Below are 23987 nucleotides of genomic sequence, written 5' to 3'. Positions count from 1 at the left end.
AAGGCGACATTACGCATTAAAAAAAAGTTTTTTGACAGTTTTGTGTTTAGTGAATCCAGTTGTGTGTTAGAGCGTTCCAAAATTGAGGTAAAAAAAGAGAAAATTCGATACATTCTTCTGTACCACTACGACCAAGAGGAAAGCGGAACAGGCGGCCAAAACATTGTGTGTTGTTTATGGACCCAATACAGTATCCAATGCAGCAGCAAAGCGTTGGTTCCAACGCTTCCGTTCTGGAAATATTGACCAATAGTCCATAGATGTTGAAAAAATCATGGAAATCGTTGAGTTGGACCATTGCCCAGGAACTGAAGATTAGCCAGAAAACCGTTTGGAACCATTTGCATAAGGCTGGTCTCACGAAGAAGCTGGATATTTTACTTCACCAATATTTCCATATTCTTAATTATTTTTATCAAAGCAAGTAATAATTTTGAAAAATAGTTGATCTAGATTGAAGAAAATGTTAACTAATTTTATTAATTTTTCTATTGTTAGTAGTTGTTTTTTGATTGAATAAATCTAATACAAAATTTTATGTTTTTTGTAATTACTTCTGTTATGATTTCCTAAAGCTATAAATGAATCTTATGAACTAAAAATTATAAAATATTTTGTTTTTGTTTAATTATAAAAATACTGACTATTTACTATAAAAATATTTACATAAATCATCCATTTATATATTATACGGAAAAAATTGCCTTAAATAAATATACCCATAAAAAGTAACTATTTCAAATATCAGTTTTTCCTTTATTCAATCACTATTAAAAAATGATTTGTCTTTTACTTTGAAAAATAATAAACACAATAAGATTTTAATAGATATAAGTATAAACTACGGTTAATGCCTTCAATTAAGTGACAATAAATATTGTTTCTTTATTTTATTACTTAGAGCTGCTTTCAATAAACATGATAGTCATAAAACATGATGCATGCAATTTTGAACAGTTTTTTATTACATATTTGATCATTTATAATTTAAAACTATTAGAATTTGATTACATGAACAGATTTTCTAATAGATAAATGCATGAACTTTATATTTGTGTATTGTTCTTTTTTATATAAATCTATATGTCAATCATAATTCTACTAAATTGAAATATGTAACAATAGATTCTAACTACATTGATTACATTGTAACAAAGGTGATTTTTTACTTTGTTTGTAAATGAGAAATCTAGATTTAGTTCTAAAATTTATTTATTTCAAAAATTCAATTTTGATTTATAAATTGTAACATTTTTTTGATCAATAATATTTAGAAAAATATTTACAAATTAAAATAGATTTTAATTTTTGTACTTATATTTCTCAATTCCCAAACATAATTTCTATAGGAAAGTATTAATTTAGAGAATAGAAATTTATTAAAATAATAAAATAAATATATTCCAATTATTCACAATTTTATAATAATTTTATAAATACAGCATTAGAACTATGTGAGGAGTCCAGCTTCGATCAGTCCGGATTTATTTTTAGTTCAGTTTGATAATTTCAAAACAAACTAATGTTTTTTCCTTTATACAAACAAATCTCTTATTATGCATATTTAACCGAAATTAACCGTAATTAAAATTTCGTTCCGGTTTCGGTTTTTCAGTTGAGTAATTTTTCTTTCCGGTTACCGTTACGGTTCGACTCTCTGATAATATCTGAAAGAGCAGATCTTCTAATTTCTGAAGGCAGTGATGAAAGTAATTTAAATTATATACTACTAATTAATATTACAGGAAAGATAATAACTTTAGACTAAATGAAATTAAGAGGATTTCATATTAACAAGATTTTTGGAGGGTGTTTTTTCTGTGACAAAATGTAAGCTGCAGGATATTATTCTTCTTTCTGTCCGTATAATTTATATTTATTTGAAAAATTAAACTAAATTAAATTAATTGTAACAAGTAAACAAAAAAGTTTGTGCAGTTTTTATTTAGAGATTAGCACTTGTATATATTGTCATCTACTTTAGTATTAATAATTATTTAATTTCACCCATTCAAATTTGGTGGTAATTGTTTAATTCATATTTAAAAATATGAATTAAACAACTCTATGAGTACAAACTCGGTAACAAAGCTGAGGAATATGTTCCACGATCGTTGATCATGCTGTAAGTTAATGTTTCTCAAACTTTTTGGTTCGCGACGTAGAAAAACACTACTGCAAGTGATCGAAGCACTGAAGTGGTTTATAGATTTTCTTCGGGAAATTTCAGTTTGAACGAATAATCACGCATTGGAAGACCGAAGATAATTAAAAAACGAGGATATTAAAGATGTTGAAGAGTCAAATTCCTGCGCAAAAATGAAACCATTTGTTCATTGCAATATTATTATCATAAAATATTTATTTAGGGGCGACTAATTAATAGCTAAATGGTTATGTCTTCCTACCCAATTGCGTGGGCGCCGAATCCTGGTCAAGTCAGGCCCTTTGTGAGCCGTCTCGGTGCTTACAGCAATAGGACCATCGTTCATCACGAATGGACAGTCAAATGAAAGAAGTTCAGCATATGGACCTTCAGTCAAGCATCAACAGCCAGCCATTTACCAAAAAAAAGCAAAAATATCTACCGCCAATAGATTTAATTAAATATACTATGACAGAATAAAAAAATAAGTTTAGAATATTGACCATAAAACTTTGTACATTTTTTTTGGTTGGACTTTCAGCTTTTTATCACTCAAATATTAACTATACCTAGTTAATAGTAAAGTTTATAACTGATAATGGTATCATTAAATATTAATTAAATACGTATTAGTTAAATATTTATTCTTCTAAAATATAATCATTTCATATATTTTTTTCAATTGAATAAATGTTTATATTTCCCATATATTATTGTACTAAATAGGATTTTTAATTAACTTTTTTTACAGGATTAAAAAAGAAATTCTGAATAAATTAAAATCCAAAAACCGAAAATAACAATTAACGTTTTCTGTGTGGCAAAGCGTACAAATTGAACCACTCGAAATGTAAACGATCGCCCCTTTATTTGTTTATTTATGCATTCAGTGAAATTAAGAAACTCCTCAAGTGATACTTAAGTCCTAATTGATGACGTTTGAAAGGTATTTCGGTACCTTTGTAGTGCGAAGAAATCTGCAGATCCGAAGACGAGGATCCACGTATTATTCCCATGCACCGCCTTTTCTCCCTCGTTCTTTCGTGCATTCATCAATATATTAGACATTAGCCACAAGCAATTTGGTCCTTTTGGTGAAATTCCAAGTGTAAACAGGACCTTAATAAGGGCCAACGCACCTGGCGATCTCCTGCAGCTTCCGTTCGATGCATCACCAATGAATTAACCACCCAAGGTGAGATCACTCGTACATGCTAACATGGACCGATTTCGTATGTTGTTGATGGGAATTGAATCGAGATTGGGGTGGAGGAGGATACAACTCGAAACCCCTTTTCATATACCAGTGCAAATTTGTATTTAATAATTCACAAATATTTTTAATATTATCATTAAATAAATGTACAAATGCTTTCATGATTAATAAAAATACTGTATTTACATAATACAGCAATACCTCGCATAGTCCGGCTTCAATCAATACGGATAATTTATAGTATATAGAATAAAATTAATACAAAAAAATATTTTTTATACATAAATTATTATTTTTTTCTTTATACATTCATATATGTCCTTACTCAAGCAGTCCGGGATATTAGCAAAACCGATTACCCGGACTATGCGCGGTGTTGCCGTACTTTTACCCTTATTAAACACATGTATAAAGAGGGCCTATATCGACATTATAAAAATCCCGACAGTTTATTTTATTAATAATCTAAAATACAATTACATTATTAATTGTTGCAATTTCGGTTGTTGAGATATCGATTGCCACCGCACCGGTATAAAGAAAGTGTGATTTTAAATGTGAACTAAATACTAGAGTTTCATAGCTAACGAAAGTTAAGCAACGTTTTTCTGAAATAGAATAGAAACAAAGAGGAATTTAAAAGTTTTTCACATCTAAATTTCCAACTGAAATTGATCAATTAATATCGTAATTCAGCTCTAAACATCCGCTAGATGGAATTTCAAAAAAGAAACGCACAATTGTTACGTAATTATTTTGATTGGGTAGGATAATAATTATTAACGAGCAAACAAAACGATTCTGTTTTCGGACTGGTGCGGTCGAGCTGCGTTCGGCTATAATTTAAAACAGTTTCGTTTGCGTTTATAATGTTTTGATTAATGAATTTGGATTTGAAATTATTTATTAATTAATTAGAGCCACATTTGCAGACTTTAGTTTCGAATGCATCATATCCAATTTGTATGGATTATGTGAATTTGCATTCACCAATTTCTCTGTTTGTATGTGTGCGTTAATACCTCTGCACTCATTACTGGTTAATTACGTAAAATCAAATTAATAAAAATTATTATTATTAGTTTCAAATGAGCACGTTTATATTAATTTAAATAAATATATTACGTACAGATTGTATCACAAGTTTTTCATTGAAAAAGAAACAGAATATACAAATATATAAATAAAAACAAAATATATATTGAATAATAGCTACTTCATATGTTTAGAAAGTGAAGAAAAGTTTTGCCTTCAAACGGGTGACAAACATTATTTATCTGTTCAATAATAATATAAAGTATAATATTATAAGGTAAAAATACTAATTACCTCTGATAACAAAGCTTCAATATAACAAAGTCCGCATTTATTATAATTACATAAAGGAATGTTTGTGGTTTGTTAGTATAGATCTTGGACATTACAAAACCCCAAAGGAAAAAATTACATGGCGTCAAGTCGCAAGATCTGGAAGATCTTACCTTAACAAATCGATGGTTTCTCTTGCTGTATGGCATGTGGCACCATCCTGTTGAATCCACATTTCTTCGAGATCCATATTGTCCAACTGACAAAAAGTTAGATCATTCTAAAAAAAAAACGATCCAATTACACCTCCAGTCCATAATCCGCAACAAACAGTGACTCCTTATGGGTTCTTCGTATTTTTTATTAATAACTCTAGGATTTTCATTGTCCCAAATACGACAATACTACTTATTAACAAAAGAGTAAACAAAACGATCCAAATGAAAATGAGCTTCATCGCTAAACTTCATGTTTAAAAAGAATTAAAAACTTTTCGAACAGTCTCCCCAAAACTTTAGTCAACTTTGTAATGTGTTTTAACAATCACCACTTTTAATAACCTAACTAACAGCAAATGACAAATATCAAACTTAAGAGTTGCCAACTTAAATATAAAAAATGGAAGGAAATTTAAATCCGGCGTACCTGATGGGCCACCCATATATATACTTAATTTCCGTTATTTAAATGAGCCTACCGACGTGGAATGACACATATTATATACATTTTGTTTATTATCATTAAATAATAATTATTGTTTAATGACTTTGTTAATAAGATAATAATTATTAATAATAATTACTTATTATTAATAAGTAAGTAACATAATACCAAATATTTCTATAAAAAAAGGTTTTCTTCATTTTTAAAATTAAATTTTTTTTTACCTACCTCATAAAAATAGTAAATATTTCTATAAAAACAAAATTATTATCAGAAATGTTTTTTTTTTCGGAAAAAGTTCTTTTTTAACATTAATAGTAATAATGATCACTTTATATCAGTTAATTTAATTGGAATTATATATATTTATTTTGTTCTTTTTTTTTCTGTATGTTTTTTGAGTACGACTGACGCAATGAACATTATTATTATTAATAGTAATAATATAATTTATTGCAACATTCACAAAGAGTAAACTAATTAGAAAAAATAAACCGTTGTAAAAGTCCATAGGTAATAGTGTTTCAATCTAATTTATTATAGTAGTATTATTGTATATAATAATGCAAATATATTTTATTTATATATTTTTAGTAATTAAAATTTAAATGTTTATAAAATATATGGACGAAATAAGGAATTGTTAATAAAGTAAATAATTAATTTATGTTAATTTTGATTAGATATGATTATTATACTATTTTATTAATTAACCTATATATTTCTACCCTAATAACATTAAAAATAATTAATAATCTTAATTTTAAAAATTTAGAAAATTCGAGGATGAAATTTATATTTTAATAAAATAAATATTGATTTTTTCATTCTTCAGTAATTTTCGAATATTTTTATTAATTTATCTTAGAATTTATCTTATTTTGAGAGTTTACTATAAATTTATATTATTTTGTTTATTCTTATTATCTGGCCTATAAATTATTACTATTAGGTAACATAATTGTACTAAATTATTCAAAATATTTGAATGTCTGTAATACTCTCAAACAATAAAACTATTACAATAGAAATCACAAAATATGATATTAAAGTTAATATTGTGATGCTCGTTATATATTTTTATAAATGTTTACAATTGTAATGTTGGTAAGATAATCATTATTATTTAAAGGTCTTTGTAAATAAACGAATAAAAATATTGTAATTATATTTGATACAGGGTTATTTTTGTGAAAGTTATAATTTAAGTATGTCAAATATTCGAATAAAAACATGATAGAATACAGAGTGGTGCGGTTCGAGCTGCATTGTCCCATTTGTACGTGCGGTGGGCGTTGCGTAATAAACATTTAGACGTTTTGTCACTCCGAAGTGAATATGCATGAAATGCGTGCTTTGTCGAGGCTTGTTGAGCCTGCGCTCAAAAACGCTCCTTTCTCTTCGGGGCGGTTTTCTCTTCGAGGATAACTTACACCTATTCTCAAATTACCTGGTTAATAACGTGTATTTATAGCAATTCCGTTTTGTGTGTATTAAAATGCACGCACATTTTGTTGTTTGTGGGCTCACCGAACCCACCTGGGCTTTCGTTACAGTATACACACACACACACCACACAACAATGACCTATCATCATCTCACTTTCGCACACATTTTACTAATAGAGTAAAGACGGAGAGAGGCTGATACCATTCTGAATATGAAAAGGAATGTAACAACACAACAACACACATTTACAGAAAAAAGAGAGAGAGAGAAAAATGAAGAAAGAGTATCGTTCATTCATGCTGCATTCAGCCCGAACACACGACATTTCTATCCCCCTCCGGACAATTATATTATTGTACATTATATGTTATATTGTTGCGGGATGTAATGGGATATGCTTCGAACGCCGACACGAAATTACGCAACAATCGCGGACGGAAACCGCGATCTTGGGAAGAGATCTGCTGCTTCGTTCTTCGGAGCAATTCGATATGCAGTTTTGTTGGATTTGCACAGATCATTAGAGCAGGAAAGTGGCATGAGCTCAGACCTCTCCTCCGATGGTCCGGGACTGTGAAAAGATCAAACCTCCGTTGTTGTGGTCAACGATACTCGGTAATCTTACACAATTTGGTTTCCACTAATTATGTACCTTTTCGGGTTTCTTCTGCTACAAAATTCAATGCAATTGTAGTAGAATTCATGATTTTGAAAAATCATCTTAACAGGATACAACAAACAAATCCCATTTTCCGTAACTTACAAAAGTGATATAGTTATAGTCAAATAAAATCATAGGCAACTTTAATTACCATTAATTGCATAAACATATGATTTTGCATCAAAATTGCTTCAGTTTTGGAACTTAAGATTTTAGAAAATCAATTTATGAGGTAATCCAAACTAATCATTAACTTACAAATCAACTTTCATTACTCGATTTTACTTAAAAATGCAATGGTGTTGCTTAAATTTTTAGAATTCAATTTCAAATATTTTCCCTAAACACTGCGAGCCGCACTTTGCAATTAAAAGAGCCGGATGTGGCCGCAAATATAGACTAAATTTTAAATAATTAACAGAAAATATTATATTTATTAAATGTCCAAAAATATGTCACTTTTAATAAATAATTAATTAATTAATCATAAAATCAAAAACTTGATCAGATTCTCGTAAATAATCTAATATATATATATAAACTTTATTTTTATTATTATTAAATATTCACAAATGTAGTTTGTCAAAAGATTTTTGTTTCAATGACTATCAAAACATTTATCCTTTAATGTTTAATGAGGAAATTTGTCATATTAAAGATACAATTATCTTGACTTTAACTTTTGCAAGCTGTTAAAAAATAATATTTAAATAATCAAAGATTAATCAAACATTAAACATTTTAGCACGCGCGTAATCCAGAACTTCTCTTCTCATCGTTACTCGTTATTCTAAACGTCGCTCGTTAAGCGAGTCATTTTTCTTAAATTAATTTTGTTCGTTAAGCCAAATGCTCGTTATGCAAAGTTCCACTGTATTTAATTATAGATATTACCGTATTTATTACATAGAAGAAAAAAATGGATTTTGTCATGTGAAAATTTTTCTCATAACTTGTCATTAAATATAATTTAAATTAAGTACACTATTTTTTGAACTGTAGGAGTGCACGGAGTTTTCAACAAATAAGCAATGTTAAAAAAATGAATATTATTTAAGTACAATCATACCTATTGCTATGATAACAAAGCCTGCAATTTCAAGTCCCATTTAACATAACATCTTCCGACAAAATATGACCAGAAGTTATACTAGAAACACAAAATAAAACCCAACAACAAAAAATCTTCAAAATAATAAGTAAATTTGTATAACGCATCTTTTCAGATTTTTATGTATATCCGGACAATAAAATCAATATTTATTTAAAAGATGTTTTCCTAATTTTACTTAAACTCATACTTTAATGAATCATATAAATCGCACTTTTTTTTGTGTAGCAATTCTTTAAAGTATTTATTATTATTTTGCTCAATTAAAATTTAGATTGTTTTGAAATTTTCAAACCGGACTTTGATAAATTAGGACTGATGGAAGCCGGACTACGAAGTATTGATGTATTTTGAATATTATTTTTCAGAAGTAACATGTAATCATATATTAAAAATTGATATCTAATAGAGTTCCAGTTATTGAAATTGTTCCGAAATATTACGTAATGCGTGTTCTCAAATGAATGTTGTTGCAGCTGTATGTGATTTGTGAGCAATTCGATTACAGAAATACACCGACATAAATTAGTTATAAATTAGGCATATTCGTCATGCACGTGGCATTTGTTTGGTCTGAACGGGTATTACAACCACGAATCTGTTTGCATTGTCTGTATCTATTTAATACGATGCAATTGTGATTCGCAATGATTACGATAATACTTAATTCTTGCAATTATACTTGTTGATCTATCATAATTTTTTTTCCAGATAACACCTGTATCAGGAATAAAAAAATCAGGCACGATGATGAATGATGATCTAACGCACAATAAACCAATTAATTCTGAACAGTTTCGGACGTTCAATCACTGTTTGGCAAATGATCTAACGATTTGATCGATCGCAATTTTTTTTTGCACACTTATACACACTTGTTTTTCTTCCCTTTCGTCCCTTTGTTGGATTCTGGACTTCATTGATGAATCAAATTGAAGTTTTTGTCTGTGGAAATGATGGTTGGCCGAGGGCTGCTGCGTGCAGAGTGGTGGCGGCCATCGGCTTTATATTAAAAACTTAAGTGGCTTAAAACAGATCCTGTAGGCAAATAAAGGCTCAATTTAAATTTTGATCCTTATTTAAGTGGTCTTTTGTTTCTGAATTGCACTCGAGACCTGCGTACTTTTTTTCCCTGCTGCTCTGGAGAGAGGCATACCCGTTTTATATATTAGATCCTTGCTGTCGTCCTTCTTCTTTCTCCCCAGCATCGTTACGTTCACCTCTCTTTAACTCCCCGAGCTTGGAGTATTCTCCCCGGCAACTTACATACAACCAATTTTTATAATCCTTTTTTTGTTTTACCATTCTCTACAATGCGTAATCCAATTAATGTTTTGTAACGTTTCACTTTGAGGAAACTTTCACAATTAATTTCAATTTACTTTAATTGATTTATAATATTCGTTGCCATAGCAAAACAATTATTATACTTCAATTAATAAACCTGTTTACACTTCATTTATTTTACGTGTGTGGCCAATCTTGTAGCAACCAAATAGTTAAATTATAATAGGAAATACCTTAGTTTTGTGGAAAATCCATTAATATACACAATTTTATTTTCCAAAAATGTGTAAATAATAAAAAATACAAAATTATTGATTAATTCAATATTATACTATAAAATTTTATTTCTTCATAATTATTATTTGCATTAACTACAATTTTAGTTTAATATTTTTATCAATCCGGTCGATAAATAATTACTATACTTAGATCAAATTAATTTAATTTAAAATCAAAAACAAATAGATTTTCGAAGAAAAGTCATTTTTAATAATATAAATTCTTGTTTTTACTACTTAAATAATTTTGAGTGTAAAAAGACAGTTTTGCATTGAATAATATGTTTTTCGACGACAATGTTTGAATTTTAAACTAATTTTATAAATAAAAAATGTATAAGAAAATTGTATTTGAAAATGTTACATTATAGTAGTTAATTTATTATATAATAAAAATCAAATTCTTAATGACCACTTTTTGTTTAAAAATAAATTTAAAAAATGAAAATCTTCGATATAAAAGTGTTCAGAATTCTGTAAATTTACTTTGTATGCAAAATATATATGTTATTTTACCAGTTTTAAAATTTTATATTACAATACAGCAGTGACTGTCAAACTGTGCCGCAAGATATTCTAGGTGTGCCGCGAAAAATTTAAAAAATAACTCGAAAACTTGTGAGCCTTGAAAGTACGGATATCAACTACAAAGCTCAACTAATTTCCTTTATAAGAATGATCAAAAGTGTTAAAATTATAAGTCAGTTTTTCTTTTGTTGTGATTTGAAGGTGAGAACAACATCTCCTGTCTTGAGAAAGATTCAGTGGCAAACTTGCGTTAGTGTTTGCTTTCGTGTAAGGAAAAGTACTCGCACGATTTATTTGTATGTGAACTGAAATAATATCTTTCTTTGATAACAAAACTTCTAAATTTGAATTTATAAAAAGAGATAATTGGTGGCTAAAATCAACATTTCTCAATGATCTATTTGAAAAGTTGATCATTTTATATTTGAACATATAAGGAGCAAATCAAAATATTATCACAATTACAGAAAAATTAAAGGCAAACTCACAGTTTGATTACTTCTCACTCGTAGAGGATTTTCCTAATAAATTTGAAATTTTGTCACAAGTACGGAAGGCAGTAGAAAACTTTTGTATCATTTTGTAAGTATTTTTCATCACTTGATTATAAAATGTACGCACCTCTCATTGACGGAGGAAGAAATTTTAATTGGTTTTAAAAATGAACCTATGCACAAATCTTACTTTTTTATATTTTCAACTACTAGAGCTATTAAATCTGTTACTAGAACTATTCAATCGAAAAAACGAGAAGCGTGTTTATCAAATTTGGATCCGCGTTTTGACTTAATTCTTTCTCAAAATTTGATAAAGTCGGACTGTGCGAACAAATTCAAGACTTTAAAATCGCATAAAAATATACTATATTTTTTTTTTCAAAAATATCACTAGAATTGGTTAATTTATAACAAATTAACGAATTCTAGTGACCTTTTTTCATTAACCTTATTATAAAATTTAAACAATATTATGAACGTATTTAAATCAATCATAAATTTTATTGTTTTTTTTAATTCTTCGTGAGCACTTTCTGTTTAAATATAAATAAAAATGAGTCTTCTGTTTATTTTCTCACAAACTTTCCCATATTTATTATATATTTATAGAAAACATTTTCTTCATTTTTTAATAGACAATTACGAAATAATAGAGCAATAGCATTAAATTAAACAATTAATTGATTTATACCTAGTTCTACAAAATCATATATTAAGTTAATATTCAATAACATATATAGAAAATCATATGGTAAACTTTGTTTTAGTGAAAGTGCACTATATTTTGCGGTGATTTAAAATAGATTTGACGGTTAATTTCTAAACGAAAATAGAACCTTGTAGATTCCTCTTTCGTTTTAAATATTTTTATCGTATTTTAATGATTTAATGAGCCGTAGTCCAATTAATGGACGACAGATAAATTAAAATTGACTTATCGCAGTACGACCGAAAAAAAAAACGAACAATGTCTATTAATATTTAATGAATTTCCGTTTACAACTTATATACTTTAATTAGCGTTTTCTATATTATCGTTATATAACAGCATATTAATAGATTATTATTTTTTATACCTAAGTATAAAACGTTATGTAGTAAAACGCGTTATAAATATAAAATTACTATCAAACCACAACCAAAACATATTAAAAAATTAAACAATTTAAAATGAGTAAAAATGTACAATCAATAAATTTTAAATATATGTTTAGTTAAATATACAAAAGTGATATTTCATAAATTTGATTAATATTTATAATTGTTATATCATTTTAAACTGGCTGTTATAAAAGAGATCAATTACAAAATAACAAATCATTCAAATGTAATGATTAATATCAAATAAATAATTTGAAATATTATTGAAAAATTTAAATCTGTTACAAATTAATTTTACGGCATAAAAACAATAATTTGTAAAAAAATATATTTTTTTTCATTTAAAAAAAAAGAGAATGAAAATAAATAATATTTTAATCCTTTTTGCATATTTTTAATGTAAACACATTTAGGTTTTCTATAATTAGTGTGTTGTTATTACGATGCTTTTTTGGTGTGAAAGGTCTATTTTTTTTAAATATTTTTTTGAAACAATGAAAAAAATAATTATTGATTTATAAGACTATGTAAATATCATTTCATTTAACTATTTTTTGCTTTAGCAAGAAGTTCTGAATAATATAGGAGAATACATGAGAGCCACTAATGTATTTATGTATTTAGTCTAACTTGCTGTTGATGTGTTCTCTTGTCCTCTTAATTTAAAAAAAGGGACAAGACTTATGTTAACACCCAATGCTTTAATTATCATAGAAAACAATAACTATTATTTGTACCAATTATCTAAGCTCGTGACAAGTTAAATTTTAAAATACAAATTTTGTGTCATAGTTACATCACTGATAACATGTAATTATCACTTGAAATTTACCAATTGTATTAATATTATGATTTTTGTTAAAAATGAAACTACTAGAGCAGTGGTCGGCAACGTAGTGCGTTAATTAATTGACAAAAATGCTTAAAATATAGGTTGACATTTTCAGAAACAAATTCATCTAATTGGTATTAATTTTGAGTTTCTTATAATGGCAATTATTTGCGTTCTTTTTTATTACTTCTTTAAGTAACTGCTAAAAAAAAATTTGAATTAATGATATTTTTTTATAAACAAATATTATTATTCACTTGACAGCAATAATAAATAGTAAAATGTATAATGACATTTATATTTGAATTTGATTTAAGTTTTTGTCACACTGTCAGAAATGAAAGCGTTTTATTCGGAGCGCATCTGGGAATCTAGAAAAAAGTGCTTCCTTCCTAACACACGTCCATTCTTTCAGAGACGTATAAAGTATTCGCAAAACAAGGTAAATTAATTCCTCAATTCAACGTCGATGGTTGGAAAATGGATGTAAAATTGCCGTCGCAAAGTGAATATTAGGTGGCTGAATAATTGCGATCGTAATGTAATGTGTTTTGCAGTGTGTAGCGCAGTGAGTTAAGTGTGTATGTATGTAGGTATGTACGAAGAGAATTGGCGTTATTATTATTATCGAGCGTTGAGAGGGCGGAGAGAGACGAAACTTATACGGAAAGGATGAGAGTGACGAAGAGAGGAATACGAATATAGATTGAGAGAGAGAGAGAAAAAAAGAGAGAGCAACAAAGTGTGAGTATGTGAAATAAAGAGAGGGAAAGATTGCAACGTTCCCATTGCAATAAAATCGCGTTTCGCATGCACAATCTAATAAGGGACTGAGGATGGGGGAGGGAGGTTCCGTGGGGGGTTCTGGGTTCTGGCCCCGACGAAAAGCGCAATAAAACATGCAAAACGCATACACAATGAGCCATATTGTGGACCATAAAAATCCACTCCAGTTTCGTATTTTAAAGCTGCGATTTGTAGCGTTCCTCAGCTGTCGTTCTTTCTCTCTTTCTCTCACGCACCTTTCGATGATTTCAGTTTCCACCTCAGACCGTACCTTATTTTTGCTTTCTTCTTGACGCTGCGGACCCCACATGCAAGAAGTTTGAATGAAATTAACACGTCCATGGCATTGACCAAGCCGGGTAATTGATCTTCAACGTATAACTCAATTACCCAAACAAACCGGTCAAAACAGAAGTGTGTGTTCCTTTCTCATTCAGCTCGATGCAGAATAATGCTCTGCTCTTTCTTTTTGTTGTTCTTCTTGTTGCTGTTGTTATCGTCGTCGTCGTCGTTTTTCGCCCCCTCATTGTTCGAGCGGTTCCATCGATAATGCGGATTCAAGCACGTTTTAGCATTGATTAGTTCTGCTATTAATAATAAACACACTCGCCTCAGTCGATGGCTAAAAGGTAAACTAAATATACGATAAAAACACCTGCATCAATAAAATGTGAAATTGATTGTAACAAGAGAGCGGTTTCATAATAATTATGCTGATTTCTAATATTGGCCCTGTTGATAATTTTCCTATAGTTATACAATAAATTTCTTGCTTTTGTACAGAACAAATATGGCTACACGTAATTGAAAATTTTACGTCTCTTGAAGTAATATACTGATACATTTATCTGATATTTTTTCGTTTAACGAGCATAATCCGTTCCAAAATTTCCGGATTTGTAAAACAATTTTCCCCATATAAACTAATGTAATATACGATAATGTTTCCTTTTGCGAGTCATTTTTCTTACAATTTATTTTGCTCGTTATGCGAGGTTCCACTGTATATTAATATTTATATTAGTTAGGAGTTTCTAACTATCTACCTATCAATAACGCAATTTTATATCCTATCTACTATATAAATATATGTAATGTTAATGATTGTTACTAAACTACATATTACTAATTACTATAGCTTTACTATAAACCAATTAGAATTAAATCTAATTATCATCCATCTATATAATAATCGTTTGACTTTCGAATAATGCCATCTATCATTTATAAATGATATAGTCCGGTTTGAACATTTCAAACGAAACTAAATTGTTGAGCAAAACAAACATAAATTGTAAAGAAAATTATTATTTTTTAAATATACATGATTTTTTTCCCCATTATACAGAGAAGTCTTTTTGTTGGGTCAATTTTTGGTGGTTCAAACAGAGCGGGATATTGGCTGAACCGATTATTTGCCTTTGAAAGTGTATTTTTTAATAAATTAATTAGTTTTTTCTGCGATAACAATTAAATACATTGATTTTTTTTAGAATAAACTAAAAACATTTTGCTTGAATATTATGTAAGAAGAGTGATAAAAAAAACTGTAGGTTACATGATTTTATCACGTTTTCACGCGAAAGTACGTATCCCGTAAAATAGCTATATCATATGAATTATTACTTATTTTTTAATAAAACTTTCAGTTTCTTATTTTCAATTGAATCCTTTATTATAATTAGAACTAATTTTCTATTTTTATGCACAATTACAATATACAAAGTTACATTCAAAATGATAAAAAAAACTACGATTTGTAAAATACACAACAATATAAACTAATAGTGTTTTAAAATATTTGCCTTTATGCAATGGCACATAATTTATACATATAGTCGTTATGTTATAGCGGGTTTTGCTACGAATTTCTTACCAATGCCTACAATCTTTTCCAGTGTATGTTTCTCATATCGATAGAAAGTTTTTATCGTATACCAGATGTTGACGGTTCTGGTTCCAGATCTTGAATATCATCCAAACAAATCTCATCAAAAGCAAGCAACTAGGCATCGAAATTGTATTCTCTGATCGGCAGAAGATTATAGCTATAAACTACTGATTTACAAGATAGTGCTGAAGTCAGTGTGGACTTACGGCATACAGCTATGATATGATGAACATCCAGCAATTCCAACATAGACTTATTACAACGCCTTCAATCCAAGTGACTGCATTCCCGCAGTTTATTTTGTATGCAATTTATTTATTTCACAATATTTATTAGCCCATTTTTATGATGAAATTAATCGCTAGTGTTTTACATAGCTTAAAGAAATAATTTCGTAGAACACATAATTTTTGTTAATCGACTTGTGACTATATATTTACCATATATAACTTATTTCAGTTTTCAAAAAGCCTTTACATGTATACTGGTAGAACAGATTGTCCATATACATTAATGGTTTTCAAACATGCTTTAAGAATCCAGGTTTAATTTTCATTTGATAAAACTAATTTGTTTGTAAATCCATTTAAAAAAAAGTATTTTCTAATGAGAAATGTATTATTCTTTGATTTATATTCTTGAAATACTTTACTTACCTTATTTTTGTATATTGTAGATTCAACATATGTTAATTTTTTTTAATATTAATGATTTTTTTATATAAATTAATCTTATTACACTTACATATATTTTTACTACAAATTAAATAATATGTTGAATTTGTTTAATGTGTTTTTTAGAATTAATAAGTTGGAATGTTCCAACATTTTTTTTATATTCATAATGATGTAATATTTACATTTTGAAGAGGATGGAAAATGTATCGATTACTAAAACAATATATTTTTGTGTGGAGCTTAAATATAATTTATTTACATTTCTTATAATACTAATCTTAAACCTAAATATATTCTTATCCATTTAAAATTATAAAATACAATAATACAAATAATAAATTAGTAATCTATATATATATATATGTAATTAAAACACATAATTATTTTTTTACATTTCGCTTCCAACGCTGTCACACGTCGCGAACAAAAAAAAATACAATTTATTCGTTTATGAGTTGACTGAGGATTGCACATTAATTGGGTTATATAATACATGTAATTTATTATCGGTGACGTGTGTTTTCTGATACGTGTATGTGTTTTTAAGGACGTAGATGGGGTGAAGTCTGCGGTGAATGGACATGTGAAGCTTGCAACCTGATTGGTGAGTCTTCAGGGCTGGCGCTCCTCGAACGATCTTCAGGCGGCGTTGGCATTTGGGGGATTCCCCCTGCGAGAACGTACTGAGAGATGAGCGCTTGGAAGGGTAGATGAAGGTGATGGGGTTTGGCTGCCCACGGCAAACCGATGGCCGGGTTGAAGATGGGCGCTGGGAACGGAAGACCCGACCAGAAGTGCTCGTTCGGTGGCAACGCGAGATGCGGATGTATGGCGTATTCCGGCAGGACCTGCTGCTCGGATGGATGCATGTAAGATCCTGGATCGCGACCACCGGATTTCTCGCGCTTCCTCCACTTGGCGCGACGGTTTTGGAACCAAACCTGCAACAATAACAAGAAAGAAAATGAGTATTACAAATTTCTGTGTCTGCGTCGCGCTTCCACACCCCTTCTAGAGGGTCGTGGGGCGGTCGAAAGGGGGTGGCAATTAGCTGGGAAATTGTACGTTGATGTTTAAATGAGTTAGGGGTTGGGGGCCCACGCAGGAACCGATTCCGATTACCCCCATTGTCGGTGACAATGGCCAATTGCGCGCGCTACTTACGCCCGTCTCCCTGCAGAGGGCCGGGATTAATTATCAAAATTGTTTCCAATTAAGATGCAATTCAACGTTTTCCATTCTCCATTATCCGATTCAATCCGGCCATGAAGGCAATTAACCTTTTCCGAGCGCGGACTTCCCCCGCAAATGCGTCTTCACATCCACCACTTGGATCATCATCGTTATGTACTACTAACCTGAACTCTGGCTTCGCTCAGATCCAAACGCATCGCAAGCTCTTCACGAGTGAAAACGTCAGGATACTGGGTCTTCTCGAAAGCTCTCTCCAGCTGATGGAGCTGGAATGTCGTGAAGGTGGTCCTGGATCTTCTGATCTTCCTTGGCCTAGTTTCCCCAAGCATATTATCACCACCCTCCAATTCACCCTCACTGCTAACCGGATCTAATTTTGAATCAGCTTCTGCAATAAACAAAAAATAAATGCAAAATTAGAAATATTCAACACATTAAATAATTTAAAACTATAGTTCGAAAACTAAAAGTTGATTGATTAAAGTATTTTTTTTTAATTTTGATGTATTTCAATAATGGAAACAACTAGCAACTAAAACAACTAAAAGAAATTAGACAATCAATAATAAAATAAAATAAATAAAAGAAACCATGCGTTCACAAAGCGGATCGAATAAACACATATAATTGAGTTTTTTCATCCCAAAAAAAAAAGTTAAAAAAAACTAAAACAAGCAGTTAACATGGTCGGTAATCCACTCCACGTCTCAAGTGGGCTTCGGAACAAAACATATTCAAGCTCCATCCTTCCATCCCCTTTCAATAATCCCCGTCGAATGCAAAACCGTGTCCAGATTCTTTCGCTTTTCCGGCCGAACATTTTTGGCGCTTTGTGAGCTTATATAATATTAATTAAAATCCGATTAACGTGTGTTTACGTTCGCGTTCGCGTTTTGTACGTACGAAGTTTTAGATTGCCATTGAAATCTGCATAAATGAATCAAAACTAAACTCGACCGAGGACTCAAAAGCGTTTTGTAAATGCGCTTCACTCACACACATACATACACAGGGCCAACTAAATAAATGGACCCAAGTTATGAATACTAAGTTGACCCATGGGGCAATTTGCAGAAAATATATATACACACACACTCGCATACAAACCAATACGTGTGTATGTGGTTGTGTGCAAAGCTATCAACCAAGCAAAATTAAAGGGAAACAAAATAACGAATGTAGGCATTTCAACGATTCCCTCCGACCCATCCGCAGGGCCGGAGTATTTATACAGTTTTTTTAAGCTGTTCATCCTCGATGAACGAACAAGAGAGAAAGGGAGGGCACCTAACAAGGGATTAACTAATGCGCGCAGGTAAAAAGTTCCTTTAATAGACTATGCCACTCGATTAAAACTTGATTCTTCTGCCACCCCATCCATGCATACGCATAACACATACAACATATAAAAATGTATTCGCTTCATCCCCCAAATGCCACCCCTATTACCATCATCATCATCATTCGAAAGCCATGTTTCGAGTGCACGTACTTTCGCAGATGCACACGCGCTCTTCATTATTGATTCCTGCATTAACATCTCAATTAGTTGGGCGCAATTTTTTAATCTCCTTTTAATACATTTCTTACGCTCCGGCGATTTTTCGCTTAATCCCTTTGCCCAACATCGAAAGCCCTTCGAATGGGCGACGTCCCTTCAAACTGCAAATAAACAACGACAAAAGACGAAACGCCAATACCAAAAAGTTGATGTTTGGAATTAAGAGGATTTCAACTACCTATACAAAATAATACTTTCTAATCACATCCAGGTATTTTATCATTAACTTTACAATGTCGAAGATACACAACGTACTAACATAATATTCTGCACACATTGTTAAAATGTAATTTCTACTTCTCATTAATTTAACACTATTTCTTTACATTATAAACATTAAAGACTTTCATAGAAACAAAAGTCATTACTTATTTGTTGTTACTCATATTTTATTTCCTTAAAGGATTAATATTTGATTTTTTTTATTTTGCTTTATATTTTTTTTCTGGTCAAAGTGCTAATAACTTAATATTTTTTCTTAATAATGAAATGTGTTTAAATAATAAATGTATGTTCTAATATCGTTAATCATTTAACTGCAATATAATTAATAATTACCAATATTTTTTTCAGGCAACTCATCAACATTAAGTTAAGTTTTCAATTGAAATAGACATTCTTGTTATTTTCAATGTCCATCATTAATTTACATGTCGGAAAGAAAATATAATAAGTTGCATAATACTTCCATCAGCGTCGTCTCAAAATCGTAAGTGAAACGACTCTCGGGCAATAATTAAAATTACGCCCGATCCCAAAATCAAACAATTAACGTAAAAGGGAGGCAATCAATCAAAGCGAGACTGTAATTATTTAAAAATAATTAAGCGGCGCTAAATGAAAATTAATCACCGACGGTTTAAAGAGAAATAGCGCGTTAATTTGTTCCACAAATATTATACATAAAATTAGTTTCCAATTAACGGTGCATTAATTGTAAAAGCTATTATACGTTTTTGCTTCGTGTGCCTCTTTAATTTTTTATTCTATTATTATTTTTTTCAACATATGCTAATGCTTCTAGTAATTATTTCAAATGCATGTTGGCTTTCTTTTTTTTTAATTTTTCCTTCTTTTACGTTGTTTTCGCTGTTAACGCGCTGCACTTCTTAATTACTCAAAGGTTCGCGTCTTTTCGCACCAAGGACTAATTGCTTTCGACAACTGCAGTTTTCTTTTATTTCGCTTTTCGCATAATTTTCTCGCATTTTCCAGCCAGTTTTGTAATTAATTACGTAATTGCTGAATTATATAAAAGATATACCGTTTAGTTTGTGTTGTCATGTTTTTTTTTTCAATGCGAATTATTGTAATTAGCTTCAAAGGTTTTGCATTGGTGAAAGTCTGCTATTATTGTGAGTCAATTATGACTCAGACAACAACAGACATGCATTTTCGTACTTTCTATTCCGATCATTTATATTTTATTAATAATTGTTATAAAAAAATAAGTAATTAAATACCAAAAAAATTCGCAGTACTTGAATTATACCAAAACATATTTTTAACATATTAGTGCGAAATTGTCTTCTATTTATTGATGAAATTTTTGAATGCCCAAAAAGTATAAATAAAAAAAATAGAAATAATTTTAATAGTAATCAAAGAAATGAGTTTTTTTATACAACTACATTAGAATTTGTATTTTTTAAGCAATTTTTTTATTTAAAAGAATTGAGTTGATGAAACAAATGTACAAATGTTAATAATTGTAATTTGATTTAAAAGTTCTTTAAATTTTGAAGTAGATAATTACTATATTTGATGAATGTTAATTAAATATAGTAAACTTGGGTTTTTATTACAATTTATATGTTTGTGCGAATTTACATCTGTGAAGCGTTAGAAAATTAGTTTGATACATTTTCAATCAATATTTATAACTTGTTTTTTTCTATGTGAATTATTCTAATTATTTTAAATGTTTTGCGTAGATAATGGAGATGCAAAAATTAAGATAATTATCCGTTTTGGGGTGGAAATCCTGTTGCAGGATATCAATTATGACTCAGACAACATTGAATGGTAACGAGCGAGCGAGGCGAACGCACAAAAAAAATGATATTTCCTGCAGCTCGTTACAATGTAATATAATTAGGGTTGCAATTGTGCGATCCACTCGTAGTTCGTCCCCTCTTCGCCTTCAAACACGTGCACAAGGACCTAATTGCATATCCCGCATATGGTCAAAACACCCCCAAATAAAAAAAAATCCTCACAACTGATCAGAAAGCAACGCTAGATGTCGCGAACAATTGTTTATTTACCTTGGCTGTTCTTCCGTTGTGGCGGGGAATTCGAAACACCCAGGATCTGATCTATGGTGTAGACGGCCCTAGGCCTAACTTCTTCGGAGCCCATCACTTGGTTCTGCTGCTGCGACATGCTCATCATGAATAACTTCACTGATTGATAGTTTAAACTAAACGCACAATTATATAGAGTCCGAAAAATCACTTTGTGTTTCTTGATCTCTTCGAGTTGTAGTAAGTACGACCTATTCGAAGCACTCTTTGCATTCAACTGAAGTCTGTACCGTCCACTTGGTCGTTAAATAGCGCGTAGCTCCGCCCACAGAAATTTAACCAATCGAAACAGTGGATTTGCAGAATTAGGCGTGCGCACGGCGCGTGGTGGGGGTTAAACCACGCCGCCTCTTGCCGTTATTATTATTATCATCAATGTAATCATCATCGTTTCGTGTTATTATCATCATCATCATCGGCGTCATCAACATTTCCATCGCCATTATTACTATTATTACAGAGATTACGAGATACATATTAACACTTTTCAATTACTACACGTGTATATATAAATACTGTTGCACTGGTTGTTTGAAGATCTGCTTGTATTTTTTTTCTAAATATGCGTTATTCTTTTTTTTCGTAGGGGAGAACGATGTGGCTATCATTAGGATGGGAAATTAATCAGGTGTTTTATTGACGATGATCATGACGCTGATAATACTTTAATGAAGAGTACTTTATTTATTAGGTCCTTATCGGACCGCGTTTAATATGACTTTAATAATTTAATAACATTTATTATCACTTGCAAACACACTTGTTCCATATTTTTTCCCTATTATTATTCAATGTTATTAATATGTGTGCATATTATAATAACAATCAAGGCGGTTTGCGCAAACAACGCCAACAATAATAATTTATTATTTGTATGTTTTTTCTTCTATAAAATATTTTGTAGTTTTTTTTGTCAACTAAAAAATAATTGATTTCTCAAAAAAAGAAACTAAAAAAAAAATCGTCACAAAAATATTTTGGGTTTAAATTTGAATTTAAAATTGTTTTTTTTTTCTTTTCAATTTATTTTGTTTTGTTGAATTTATATTTATGTGTGTGTAATTTTAGAAAATATCTGGCAGTTTTTTATAAAGTCAGACAATTTTAAGTTTAAATCGTATAATACGTGAATTATAGTGATTTAGATCACAAAACGGATCAATTGTTATATATATTTAGTAACAATATTATTTTATAAACTTATTTCATGATATTCTGCAATACAATTTTTCTTTTTATTTCAGCATTAAAAAAAACTATACAGAAGTGACAAGTATTACTTGAATGTAGGTATGTACTCATTAAAGTACAAACAAGTATTTAGGTGTGTGTTTGATATAATCACATAAATATGCTAGTACTTAAGACATTTTAATCATAAATATATAAATATATTTTTCTTTTAAACTAAACTATGAAAATATTACAATATTAATTAATAAAACAAAAAATATTAACTGCTTCAAAGGGCTATTGACATTTCAACGCTTTAATTAATTATTAAATTAATATACTTGATATATTAATAATACAAATATTATTATTGTTACAATAATCAAATAAAAATAAGTAATTAATTAAGTTGTTTATAATAAATTCTTATAAAAAGGTAAGCACTTTGAAGTATCACCGTGTTTGCTCTTAAAATACATTTGTACACTTTGTTGCTGTATTATTACCCAGCATATAATAATAGTAAATTCAATAATTATAATGTATATATTACTAAAAAAAAAGTGTTTCATTGTATTTACTTACTACATTGTAAAATCCAATGAATTTCTATACCTTAGTTCTATTACCATAATAAAATACAATTAATTAATTCATTTAATAATAATAAAATTGTGTGAACATATTTTTGATTTTTTTTTTCTATATGAAAAATACGATATAATTCAACTGTTAGAAAGAGATATTGACCACAGATATTTACGCCCTCATTTTTATGATTTAATAGTAATTGGTAAGGAAACTTTTTTTTATCTATATATAAAATAACATAATTTATAATACTTTTTATTACCTTACGCTTTCTGCAATAAAATATATTTTTTATCATTTTTTAGAACATAGTTATAAATATTTATAATATATTTTAATGCAGAATAAAAACTATTTAGAAATATTTTCACAGCAATAGTTCTTTTGCCTTGGTGGTGAAATGGCATTATTGTCAATATGACCATTATCTTACTAATCTGGCTAGAAAAGATGGGAGGCAGGCTGAGGCTAATACTATTGTATAGTTTACAGGGTCTCAATTGCAAATAGAAGATTATCCCCCTAATGATACCTACGAGTTTAGGAACCGAAAATAGGATTGCAGCGTTTCCATTTTCTCAGAATAATGATTTACAATAATTTTCTCAGATATTTAAATAATTCATTTAAATGCGGGAATTCAAATATCGTAGAAAAAAAATGAATAAACGAAGAACTCAATCTAAGTACAGAAAGCGATTTCGCCACAGTTTGAAACCGGACTAATCGAG

At 29.6% G+C, this 23987-nt stretch overlaps 1 protein-coding gene across 1 annotated transcript; it reads right to left on the bottom strand.

Moving 5' to 3' along the window:
* Window positions 1-16765: 16765 nt before the first annotated feature.
* Window positions 16766-21697, bottom strand: LOC108569507 (retina and anterior neural fold homeobox protein 2-like). The gene is made up of 3 exons (XM_017931078.1): window positions 21454-21697; window positions 17790-18013; window positions 16766-17372 (listed from the first exon to the last, which is right to left on the bottom strand). The coding sequence occupies exons 1-3, from the start codon at window positions 21578-21580 to the stop codon at window positions 16974-16976; spliced, it is 750 nt and encodes a 249-aa protein (XP_017786567.1). The 5' UTR covers window positions 21581-21697; the 3' UTR covers window positions 16766-16973.
* Window positions 21698-23987: the final 2290 nt, after the last annotated feature.

Source organism: Nicrophorus vespilloides, unplaced genomic scaffold, assembly GCF_001412225.1.
Source record: "Nicrophorus vespilloides isolate i.1.1-1 unplaced genomic scaffold, Nicve_v1.0, whole genome shotgun sequence".
Classification (NCBI taxonomy): domain Eukaryota; kingdom Metazoa; phylum Arthropoda; class Insecta; order Coleoptera; family Silphidae; genus Nicrophorus; species Nicrophorus vespilloides.
The sequence above is the reverse complement of the archived record's forward strand: the minus strand, read 5'-3'. Positions and strand labels throughout refer to the sequence as shown.

Excerpts from the sequence above, each read along its gene's own strand:
- LOC108569507 (XM_017931078.1), bottom strand. The coding sequence starts at position 21,580 with ATGATGAGCATGTCGCAGCAGCAGAACCAAGTGATGGGCTCCGAAGAA. Across the intron at positions 18,014-21,453 it reads ACAACGGAAGAACAGCCAAG|AAGCTGATTCAAAATTAGAT; the intron begins GTAAATAAACAA and ends TGTTTATTGCAG. Across the intron at positions 17,373-17,789 it reads TGAGCGAAGCCAGAGTTCAG|GTTTGGTTCCAAAACCGTCG; the intron begins GTTAGTAGTACA and ends TTATTGTTGCAG.